The 12,218-nt window shown below is 40.4% G+C and overlaps 1 protein-coding gene across 8 annotated transcripts in view; it reads left to right on the top strand.

Moving 5' to 3' along the window:
• INO80D (INO80 complex subunit D) overlaps window positions 1–12,218 on the top strand; it is a 96,886-nt gene that overhangs the window by 49,835 nt on the left and 34,833 nt on the right. For all 8 annotated transcript variants that reach the window (XM_055290361.2, XM_055290357.2, XM_055290362.2 and 5 more), the window contains exon 6: window positions 11,795–12,019. In XM_055290361.2, the coding sequence (XP_055146336.1) occupies window positions 11,795–12,019 (225 nt within the window). The remainder of the gene's footprint in view (window positions 1–11,794; window positions 12,020–12,218) is intronic.

Here is a 12,218-nt window from a genome sequence, read left to right as displayed (position 1 = left end):
CCAGCCTGGAGTGCAATGGTGCAATCTTGGCTCGGCACAACCTCCGCCTCCCGGGTTCAAGCGATTCTCCTGCCTCAGTCTCCCGAGTAGCTAGGATTACAGGCATGCACCACCACACCCAGCTAATTTTGTATTTTTAGTAGAGAGCGGCTTTCTCCACGTTGATCAGGCTGGTCTCGAACTCCCGACTTCAGGTGATCCCCCACCTCAGCCTCCCAAAGTGCTGTGATTACAGGCGTGAGCCACGCGCCCAGCAAATAATTTTTTATTTGTAAGAGTTTGTTTATTAAATAAAATTTTGGGACCATGCCACTGAGCCCAGAACCAAGAGCCTAAGCTGTAGCAGGAACATCATTTATACGTTTCTTTTTTTGTTTTGTTTTTGAGATGGAGTTTCGCTTTTGTTGCCCAGGCTGCAGTGCAATGGCGCAATCTCGGCTTACCGCAACATCTGCCTCCCAGGTTCAAGTGATTCTCCTGCCTCAGCCTCCCGAGTAGGTGGGATTACAGGCATGCACCACCATGCCTGGCTAATTTCGTATTTTTAGTAGAGACAGGGTTTTTCCATGTTGGTCAGGATAGTCTCGAACTCCCAACCTCAGGTGATCTGCCCGCCTTGGCCTGCCAAAGTGCTGGGATTACCAGGGTGAGCTACCGTGCCCAGCCCCTTTATACCTTTCTTACACAACTTATATATTCTGTATGTTGTAAGTCCCACTTTCGGGATCATTGTAAGTATGAGTCTATCATTTAATGTGTTTTTTCTTTTTGTCACACAAAGTGGCTTACCTACTCATTTGCATGGTAATCTTTGGTTTTATAGGTTCTGGAGTTATCCTGGAAACTCAAATTTAGCTATGTTATCTTGTTGGGATGATACTTTATATCAGCAAGTACTCTGAAATCAGCCTACCTCCTCTCTTTTTCTCTCTGCTTCTAACTTTAGCTTCAGTTTTGAGTTCATTTGTTTGTTTGTTTGTTTTCTGAGACAGGGTCTCACTCTGTCACCCAGGCTGGAGTGACCTTCTGGGGTCAAGCCATCCTGCAACCTCAGCCTCCCGAGTAGCTGGGACTACCGCGCCTGGCTATTTTTTTGCATTTTGTTGTAGAGATGGGTTTTGCCGTGTTGCCCAGGCCACTCTCGAACTCCTGGGCTTAAGCTATCCTCCCACCTGGGTCTCCCAAAGTGTTAGGATTACAGGCGTGAGCCACTGTGCCTGGCCCAAGTTTTTTCTATTTATTGTCTGTTTACTTTTTGATGAGCAGTTAGGGGAAGAGATCTCCTCTACTTCCTATTGGGACCAACAATACATTCATAAATATATTTTACCTAGTATGTAGTTGCTTTAGAATGGCAAGTTCTCTTAGAGTATCTAAACTACCATATGCTGTTAAGTGTTTCTTTTTTTTTTTTTTTCTTTTAAAAGTTTTATCAGGTACCTCTTTTTACCCTCAAGGTCAAAGAACACAATTTATTCATCTTTATACCACAAATATTCTAATACACAGATCAAAATAGAATAAAACAGATGACTAGTAATTTTATTTCCATATTACTTGTACACATTTATGGGGTACATATGCAGTTTTGCTATGCATAGATTGTGTAGTGATCAAGTCAGGGCTTTTAGGGTACCAATCACCTGAATGACATACATTGTACCTGTTAACCAATTTCTCATCATCCTCCCCTCTTCCACCCCCTCACCCTTCTGAGTCTTCATCGTCTGTCACTCCACTCTCTACGTCTATGTGAACATGTTTTTTAGTACCCACTTATGAGTGAGAACATGTGATACTTGTCTTTCTGTGCCTGGCTTGTTTCACTTATAATAAGTCCCCAGTGCTATACATGTTGCTGCAAAAGACATGATTTTATTCTTTTTTTTTTTTTTTTTTTTTTTTTTTTTTTTTTTTTGGCTAAATAGCATTCCATTGTGTATACATAGAACACATTTTCTTTATCCATTTGTCCATTGATGGACACTTAGGTTGATTCCATTCTTTGTTATTCTGAATAGTGCTGTTATAAACATATGAGTGCCGGTATCATTTTGATACATTGACTTATTTTCCTTTGAGTAGATACCTGGTAATGGGATTGCTGGGTTGAATGGTAGTTCTATAGTTCTATTTTTACTTCTTTGAGAAATCTTTATACTGTTTTCCATAGAGGCTGTACTAATTACATTCCCACCAACAGTGTCTTTTTAATGATAGCCATTCTAACTGGGTTTACTTGTTACCTTTTTGTGAATGACTCCCAAATCTTTTACTCATGTCTAATGATTCTTTTGAGTTTGAACTGATCGTTGGATATTTCTCATTACATATTTTGTCAATACCTTAAATTCAGCATTTCTAACACTAAACTCATTATTTTTCTTAATATATATGCCTCTTTCTGATTCTATTTTTATTAGAGGTATTACCATTTTGCTGTTTGGTTGTCTTAATAAAGTAAATTAAAATGAATTTCACTTGGAGAAGTTCATGGCATGCCTTGAGATTACGGACAAGCCTGGGATCTTAGAATATCAGGTGTAGAATTTGCTGCTCTGTATTTAGGGTTATTAATAGCATTTTAGTAATAATAATATCTGTATTTATATTGTTATTTCACAGGTATCATTTCTTTCCTTTTTTTTTTTTAACAACCTTGGGAGGTAGGTCAGGTGTATCTCTCATTTCACAGATATGGAAAGAAAGAAGGAAGGAAACAAACACATACTGAGAATGCACTAGGTGCCAGGTTTTGTCACTGCTAAGTGAAGGGAAACTGGCCTTTCTCTTCTCAGTTCTCTACTCTTTATCAGCAGCCAGGTTTGAAATATTAATGTCATTATCTTAGAAGTGGGAGGCATCCTGGAGACGTTCTAAATTATGTCCTTGCAAGGGATGGTCTGTGGACCTGTGTCAGTCTACAAACTGCTTGTTACTGGTCTGTGATAAAATAAGTATGGAAATTATGAATAAGCTTTTAGAAAATCGTATAATCATGTAACGTGCCTCAGCATCCAAGTGCGTCTTTCCACACTTGAGAAGCACTGATTTAGTCCTTCCATTCTGCAGTAATAGCATCTTTTTTATTTTTATTTTTTCAGTTTTCCATAGGTTATTGGGGTACAGGTGGTATTTGGTTACATGAGTAAGCTCTTCAGTGGCGATTTGTGAGATCTTGGTGAACCCATCACCTGATCAGTATTCACTGCACCCTATTTGTAGTCTTTTATCCCTTGCTTCCCTTCCACCCTTCCCCCAAGTCCCCAAAGTCCAGTGTATCTTGCTTATGCCTTTGGGTCCTCATAGCTTAGCTCCCACTTATGAGTGAGAACATAGGATGTTTGGTGTTCCATTTCTGAGTTACTTAGAATAATAGTCTCCAATCTCATCCAGGTCACTGCAAATGCCATTAATTCATTCCTTTTTATAGCTGAGTAGTATTCCATCACATACCACAGTTTCTTTATCCACTCGTTGACTGATGGACATTTGGGTTGGTTCCATGATTTTGCAGTTGCGAATTGTGCTACTATAAATGTGTGTGCAAGTATCTTTTTTGCATAATGACTTCTTTTCCTCTGGATAAATACCCAGTAGTGGGATTGCTGGGTCAAATGATAGTTCTACTTTTAGTTCTTTAAGGAATCTCCACACTGTTTTCCATAGTGGCTGTACTAGTTTACATTCCCACTAGCAGTGTAGAAGTTCCCTGATCACCACATCCACGCCAACATCTACTGATTTTTGATTTTTTGATTGTGGCCATTCTTGCAGGAGTAGGATAGTATTGCATTGTGGTTTTGATTTGCATTTCCCTGCAAATCAAATTTGCAATTAGTGATGTTTAGCATTTTTTCATATGTTTGTTGCCCATTTGTTTATCTTCTTTTGAGAATTGTCTATTCATGTCCATAGCCCACTTTTTATTGGGATTGTTTGTTTTCTTCTTACTGATTTGTTTGAGTTCGTTGTGGATTCTGGATATTAGTCCTTTGTCAGATATACAGATTGTGAAGAGTTTCTCCCACTCTGTGGGTTGTCTGTTTACTCTGCTGACTGTTCCTTTTGCTGTGCAAAAGCTCTTTAGTCCCAGCTATTTATCTTTGTTTTTACTGCATTTGCTTTTGGGTTCTTGGTCATGAACCCCTTGCCTAAGCCAATGTCTAGAAGGGTTTTTCCAGTGTTAGAAGTTTTATAGTTTCAGGTGTTAGATTTAAGTCCTTAATTGACCTTGAGTTGATTTTTGTATAAGGTGAGAGGATCCAGTTTCATCCTCCTACACGTGGCTAGCCAATTATCCCAGCACCATTTATTGAAAGGGTGTTCTTTTTCCACTGTTTTTGTTTGCTTTGTCAAAGATTAGTTGGATGTTAAGTATTTGAGTTTATTTCTGGGTTCTCTATTCTGTCCCATTGGTCTATGTGCCCATTTTTATACCAATACCATGCTTTTTTGGTGACTGTGGCCTTATAGTATAGTTTGAAATCAGGTAGTGTGATGCCTCCAGATTTGTTCTTTTTGCTTAGTCTTGTGTTGGCTATGTGGGCTGTTTTTTGGTTCCTTATGAATTTTAGAATTGTTTTTTCTGATTTCGTGAAGAATGAGGTGGTATTTTGATGGGGATTATGTTGAACTTGTAGATTGCTTTTGGCAGTATGGTCATTTTCACAATATTGATTCTACCCATCCATGATCATGGGATGTTTTTCCATTTGTTTGTGTCACCCATGATTTCTTTCAGCAGTGTTTTGTAGTTTTCCTTGTAGAGGTCTTTTGCCTCCTTTGTTAGGTATATTCCTAAGTATTTTATTATTATTATTTTTCTTTTGCAGCTATTGTAAAAGGGATTGAGTTCTTGATTTGATTCTCTGCTTGTTCGCTGTTGGTGTATAGAAGAGCTACTGATTTGTGCATATTAATCTTTTATTCGGACACTTTGCTGAATTCTTTTATCAGTTCTAGGAGCTTTCTGGAGTCTTAATGGTTTTCAAGGGTAAACAATCAGATCGTCAGCAAACAGTGACAGTTTGACTTCCTCTTTACTGATTTGGATGCCCTTTTTTTCTTTCTCTTATCTAATTGCTCTGGCTAGGACTTCCAGTATTATGTTGAAGAGGAGTGGTGAGAGTGGGCATCCTTGTCTTGTTCCAGTTCTCAGAGGGAATGCTTTAAACTTTTCCCCATTCAGTATTGTGTTGGCTGTGGGTTTGTTATAGATGGCTTTTGTTATATTGAGATATGTCCCTTGTATGCCAATTTTGCTGAAAGTTTTAATCATAAAGTGGTGCTGGATTTTGTCAAATGCTTTTTCTGCATCTATTGAGATGATCATGTGATTTTTGTTTTTAATTCTGTTTATGTGGTATATTGCATTTCTTGACTTGCTTATGTTAAACCATCTCTGCATCCCTCGTATGAAACCCACTTGATCATGGTGAATTATCTTTTTGATAAGTTGTTGGATTCGGTTAGCTAATATTTTGTTAAGGGTTTTACCATCTGTGTTCATCAGGGATATTGGTCTGTGGTTTTCTTTTTTGGTTATGTCCTGGTTTTGGTATTAGGGTGATGCTGGCTTCATAGAATGAATTAGGGAGGGTTCCTTCTTTCTCTATCTTGTGGAATAGTGTCAAAAGGACTGGTATTAATTCTTCTTTGAATGTCTGGTAGAATTCTGCTGTGAATAAGTCTGGTCCTAGACTGGTTTTTGTTGGTAATTTTTAAATTACAATTTCAATCTTGCTGCTTGTTATCGGTCTGTTCAGGGTATCTAATTCTTCTTGATTTAAGCTAGGAGGGTTATATTTTTCCAGGAATTTGTCCATTTATCCATCTCTTCTAGGTTTTCTAGTTTATGTACATAAAGGTGTTCATAGTAGCCTTGAATGATCTTTTGTATTTCAGTGGTATCAGTTGTAACATCTCCTGTTTTGTTTCTTATTGAAGTTATTTGGATTTTCTCTCTTCCTTTCTTGGTTAATCTTGCTAATGGCCTATCAATTTTATTTATCTTTTCAAAGAACCAGATTTTGTTTCATTTATCTTTTGTATTTTTTTGTTTGTTTGTTTCAATTTCATTTAGTTCTGCTCTGATATTGGTTATTTCCTTTCTTCTGCTGGGTTTGGGTTTAGTTTGTTCTGGTTTCTCTCCTTCCTTGAGGTGTGACCTTAGAATGTCAGTTTGTGCTTTTTCAGTCTTTTTGATGTAGGCGTTTAGGGCTATGAACTTTCCTCTTAGCACTGCCTTTGCTGTATCCAAGAGGTTTTGATAGGTTGTGTCATTATTGTTGTTCAATTTGAAGAATTTTAAAATTTCCATCTTGATTGTATTTTTGACCCGATGCTCTTTCAGGAGCAGGTTATTTAAATTCCATGTATTTGGATGGTTTTGAAGGTTCGTTTTGGAGTTGATTCCCAGTTTTATTCCACTGTAGTCTGAGAGAGTACTTGATATAATTTCGATTTTCTTAAATTTATTGAGGTTCGTTTTGTGGCCTAGCATATGGTCTATCTTGGAGAAAGTTCCATGCACTGTTGAATAGAATGTGTATTCTGTGGTTGTTGGACAAGGCCTTTTACTATTATGTAATATCCCTCTTTGTCTGTTTTAACTGCTGTTGCTTTAAAGTTTGTTTTGTCTGATATAAGAATAGCTACCCCTGCTTGCTTTTGGTGTCGATTTACATGGAATGCCTTTTTCCGTGCCTTTAAGTTTATGTGAGTGCTTAGATGTTAGGTGAGTCTCCTGAAGGCAGCAGATGGTTGGTGGGTTCTTATCCATTCTGCGGTTCTGTATCTTTTAAGTGGAGCATTTAGGTCATTTACATTCAATGTTAGTATTGAAATAGGAGGTACCATTGTTTTCATCGTGCTCTTTGTTGCCTGTGTACTTTGTTTTTTTGTTTTTTGTTTTGCTTTCTAACTTGTATTTTTGTTTTATAGGTCCTGTATGATTTATGCTTTAAAGATATTCTGTTTTGATGTGTTTCCAGGATTTGTTTCTAAGATTTAGAGCTCCTTTTAACAGTTCTTGTAGTGGTGGTTTGGTCATGGTGAATTCTCTCAGCATTTGTTTGTCTGAAAACGACTGTATCTTTCCTTCATATATGATGCTTAGTTTTGCTTGATACAAAATTCTTGGCTGATAATTGTTTTATTTAAGGAGGCTGAAGATAGGGCCCCAATCCCTTCTAGCTTGTAGGGTTTCTCTTGAGAAATCTGCTGTTAATCTCATAGGTTTTCCTTTATAGATTACCTGGTGCTTCTGTCTCACAGCTCTTAAGATTCTTTCCTTCGTCTTAACTTTGGATAATCTGATGACAATGCGTCTAGGCAAAGGCTCCCAGGTCAATGGAGTTGTGTATTTAGGAGGATTATGGCTGCCTCTGCTGAATCACACAGGTTGTCAGAGAAGTGGGGGAAAGCCGGCAGTCATAGGCCTCATCCAGCTCCCACACAATCTGAAGGGCCAGTCTCACTCCCACCATGCCCCACCTAACAGCCCCAGTCTGTTTCCAGGCAGTGGGTGAGCAGGGTTTGAGAACTTGTCCCAGGCTACCTGCCTCCCAGCTGCAAAAGAGAGGGGCTTTGGTTCTTTCCCCACCTGTGGAGTCTGCACAGACGATTTGTGGCCTTCCCCACATTCTGGCCAGGAGGCTTCTCACCAGGTTCAAATTTTTACAAAGTTCAGCTGGGATTTCCTTCTCCCTGTGGCATTTTCCCCATGCCTCTGGCTCCCCTCCTGAAAGATCTCTGTGATGCCAGGCAGGAATGACCTGCTTGGGGACCCAGTGAGCTCCCAGAGCCTTTCCCGCTGCTTCCTCTACCCCTGTATTTTGCTCAGCTCTCTAAATTGACTCAGCTCCAGGTAAGGTCGGAAACTTCTCCTGCGAACTAGACCTTCAGTTTCCCCAGTGGGGGTGTGTGTTCGGAGCAGACGATCTCCCTTTCCTAATTCCGCAGTTTGGGCACTCACAGTATTTGGAGTGTCTCCGGATCCTGCAGGAGCAGTCCACTTCCTTCAGAGGGCCTGTAGGTCCTCTCGGGATTCCTGGTTTGTTCTTGCAGTTGTTCTGGAGATAAAATTCACTATGCAAGCCTCTGCACTCTGCTCTGTCTGTCCGAGTTGGAGCTGCAATCCAGTGCTGCCTCTCATCGGCCATGATGATCACTCCACTATTTTAAGGCAGTCCTAGGGGTAAAGCGCCATCTGGGGCACCCGCAAGGGCTGCACAGCACAGGAGGCAGGCAGGGCCATGCAGCAGTGGTGGTGCTGTCCTAAGAGCGGGACTGGAGCCGGGGACACTGAGGTGGTGATAGCGGTGGCAGGGGCGCAGGTGCATCTTTTTAAAATAACAGTTTTAGCAACTGATTATCGACTCAAGCTTTACCTTCCCTTTAAGACCTGCCTTTCCTCTCCATTTCCTTTTTCTATGAATGAGACTTCTATTTTCCTAGTTATGCATATTCTAAGCCATTGAGTCATTGACTTTCTAATCCTTCATGTTGAGTCACCAAAGTGAGTTAGTTCACTTATGATAATGGCCCTTATATGTCTTTTTTTTTTTCTCTTTTTCTTTTTTTTTGAGACAGAGTCTTGCTCTCTCACCCAGGCTGGAGTGCAGTGGCGTGATCTTGGCTCACTGCAACCTCTGCCTCCTGGGTTCAAGTGATGCTCCTGCCTCAGCCTCCCAAGTAGCTGGGACTACAGGCATGCACCACCATACCAAGCTAATTTTTTTGTATTTTTAGTTCCTTGTTTTATGCATAATGTTACTGTCCTTCCCAGTCTTTGTTGGTGGAAACTGCTGCCAGCTTATTGTCCCTTCCCTGGTCCTTGCCAGCTGACAAAGCTTGTCTTTATACATGCAGATTGCCTCATGCTCTCCAGTCCTGCTCCTTCCATCCTAGCATGTATCCTTGTTATCTCTTTCCTGGAGATTTACAGTAATTTTTTAACTGCCTTCTTCTCTCTCTCCTTCTGTTTATTTTATATCTGCTGCTGAACTGTAACCATTGTCATGGCACACTTCTGTTACTGTATTTTCTTAACAATTACAAACCTTAGCAGTTAGGAGTGCAAAATTTAAAAAATTACAAGTCTTCTGCTTTGCCTATGGAATAAAGGTTAAACTCTTCAGTTTGACATTTAGGTCTAGAAAGCTAACCTTACCTATCATTATTCCCTTACAGACCTCTTAACCTTAGCCACACCAAGCTACTTACATTCTTGCTGTTCACCATCCTGTCTATCTCTGTATCTTGGCTTACGTGTTCTATTTGTGTGAGGCCCTGTTTCTTCAGGGTTCATTTCTGCTGTCACCTCCTCTGCAAAGCTTTTCTTTTTTTTCTTTTTTTTTTTTTGAGACAAAGTCTTTTTTTTTTTTTTTTTTTTTTTTTGAGACGGAGTCTTTCTCTGTCCCCCAGGCTGGAGTGCAGTGGCGCGATCTCGGCTCACCACAACCTCCACCTCCTGGGTTCACGCCATTCTCCTGCCTCAGCCTCCCGAGTAGCTGGGACCACAGGCGCCCGCCAACACTCCCGGCTAATTTTTTTTTTGTATTTTTTAGTAGAGACGGGGTTTCACTGTGTTAGCCAGGATGGTCTCGATCTCCTGACCTCGTGATCCACCCGCCTCGGCCTCCCAAAGTGCTGGGATTACAGGCTTGAGCCACCGCGCCCGGCCCTAGACAAAGTCTTGCTCTGTCACCCAGGATGGAGTGCACTGCTGTGGTCTCAGTTTCCTGCAACCTCCACCTCCCAGGTTCAAATGATTCTCCTGCCTCAGCCTCCTGAGTAGCTGGGATTACAGGAATACACCACTACACCTGGGTACTTTTTGTATTTTTAGTAGAGACAGGGTTTTGCCGTGTTGGTCAAACTCTTGACCTCAAGTGATCTGCCCACCTTGGCCTCCCAAAATTGCAGGGATTACAGGCGTGAGCCACCGCACCCGAGCCTTCCAGCTATCTTTCCAGTGAACTTCAGTAACACCTTACCCTGACCTCTGTTGTGGTACTTTACTGTTTTCTGTCTTGTGTGAAAGATATTTATCACACTTGCTAGCTCCATGAGAACTCCCAAGTGTAGACCTGCTGTCAGAGGTCAGGGAAAAATTGAAAATGAAGAATCCTGGGCCCTATACCATGGAGATTCTGGTTCAGTAGATTTGGGGTAGTTCCTAGGAGTCTGACACTTTTAAGTGCTCACAGATTTTTCTGATTTGTGGTCAGATATTTGAATCATTGGCCTGTCTGCCCCACTGTTTTTGTTACTGATTTTATTCTTTTTTGAATTGTTTTAACTTTTGGGAAGTGGTTATCTTGTCTAAATTGCATTGCAAACTCTTTGAAATGTTGGTTTCTCTTCTGTAGTGCTGAGCATAATAGATACACAGTAAATGTTGAATGTTGAATAAATGAAAAGATTGAAGTAAAATCCTTCAATTTGTAGATCTGTAGTAAAAACTATACTGACGAGAATGTGCTTCTTAGGAGAGGTACTAAGTAGAAGTTTATAGATTAGCTTGTTATAGGCTATGCTGAAAGAAAGAATAATAATATCACTTAAGAGAAACCAAACAATGAATAGTAGAAGATTAGTAAGAGAATATATAGTCCATGGTGTCACATGTGTGGTATTTACTTATGATAGAAGAGAAAGAAGCTAAAATAACAGGTCAGTTTTCAAGTCCAGTGTGCATTATTCCTAATGGTTAAAAGATCACATTTGTTCCATAAAAAAGTGGCCTTTTAAACCTTGCTGGTGGTAGACATTGCTAAAAAGGCACTCTTTCTTGTTGAGCTTAGATGTTCCTTCAGCATCACTTCCATATAGCATTTCAGCCAGGACACCAATTAATCACATTATTAGCATGTGATGGAAAATCCTTTATGTAATCCCTGACTTATTAAATGCTGTTTAGGATACTTCCATAGTTAAAAAAAATACATGGTAGAAGGCCGGGCTCGGTGGCTCATGCCTGTAGTCCCAGCACTTTGGGAGGCTGAGACAGGCGGATCACAAGGTCAGGAGATTGAGACCATCCTGGCTAACACGATGAAATCCAGTCTCTATTAAAAACACAAAAAAATTAGCCGGGCGTGGTGGCGGACACCTGTAGTCCCAGCTACTTAGGAGGCTGAGGCAGGAGAATGGCGTGAACCCGGAAGGCGGAGCATGCAGTGAGCTGAGATTGCATCACTGCACTCCAGCCTGGGCGACAGAATGAGACTCTGTCTCCAAAAAAAAAAAAAAAAACGTGGTAGAATTAATGTGATCCCTACAACCAAATTTCTTTAGGTGATTAGCAAGAAAAGTGATTAAAAAACAGAATGTTTAAAAGGACAGCTCTTAGATAATAAACTGTTAGAATTCGCTGCCCTATTTCTGGTATGACCTATCTTTTATGAAATTATGCTATGTGTTTCCTCATAACTGTCATGTCATTTACTCAGACTTTTTAGTAAGTAAAGGTAAAAAGATGAATTTTTTTCCTCAAGAGTCTCTAGTCACTTAAAATTTAGAAGACACTGGTATATTAAGTGTCTACTGATGCCATGCTAAGAAGGCTGTTTCTGAAAACACTGGATTAACTCTGTCCTTATTGTCGAAATACTGTACTTATCAGCTCTATTGGAATTCTCTTACTCTAATTGTGTGAAGTATGTGCTCACATGCCACAAAAGTTTTAAACCTGTGCATTCAGCCACACTTCCTAATTCTTGTTTACCCTGTCTAAAACGAGCCTAATGTGTAATCAGTTTTTCATTTCTCTCCCTGCACTTTCCAGGTCAGATGATGATGATGCGGAGAGTAGGAGCTCCAGGGTGACCCAACTTTGCACTTACTTTCAGCAGAAATATAAGCACCTCTGCCGCCTGGAGCGGGCAGAATCTCGTCAAAAGAAATGCCGGCATACGTTTAGGAAAGCTTTGCTGCAGGCGGCCAGTAAAGAACCAGAATGCACTGGTCAGTTAATACAAGAACTGCGGAGAGCTGCATGCAGTCGAACCAGGTTAGAGCCACAGCAACCTATTCTTAAGGGACTCATCTCAGTTTGCTCGCTTTATTTTGTGAGAGGCTAGTTGAGGCACAGTGGGAGATGACCACTAAGTCCCAAACGTTTAAGCATTATGTTTTGGTTTTCTTGCTTTGTTAAAGTGCTACAGGTGGCAAAATAATACTGCCATGAGCTAACAGTAAAATTAAAGCAT

Source organism: Symphalangus syndactylus, chromosome 8 (genome assembly GCF_028878055.3).
Source record: "Symphalangus syndactylus isolate Jambi chromosome 8, NHGRI_mSymSyn1-v2.1_pri, whole genome shotgun sequence".
In the NCBI taxonomy this organism is placed as follows: Eukaryota; Metazoa; Chordata; class Mammalia; order Primates; family Hylobatidae; genus Symphalangus; species Symphalangus syndactylus.
The sequence above is the reverse complement of the archived record's forward strand: the minus strand, read 5'-3'. Positions and strand labels throughout refer to the sequence as shown.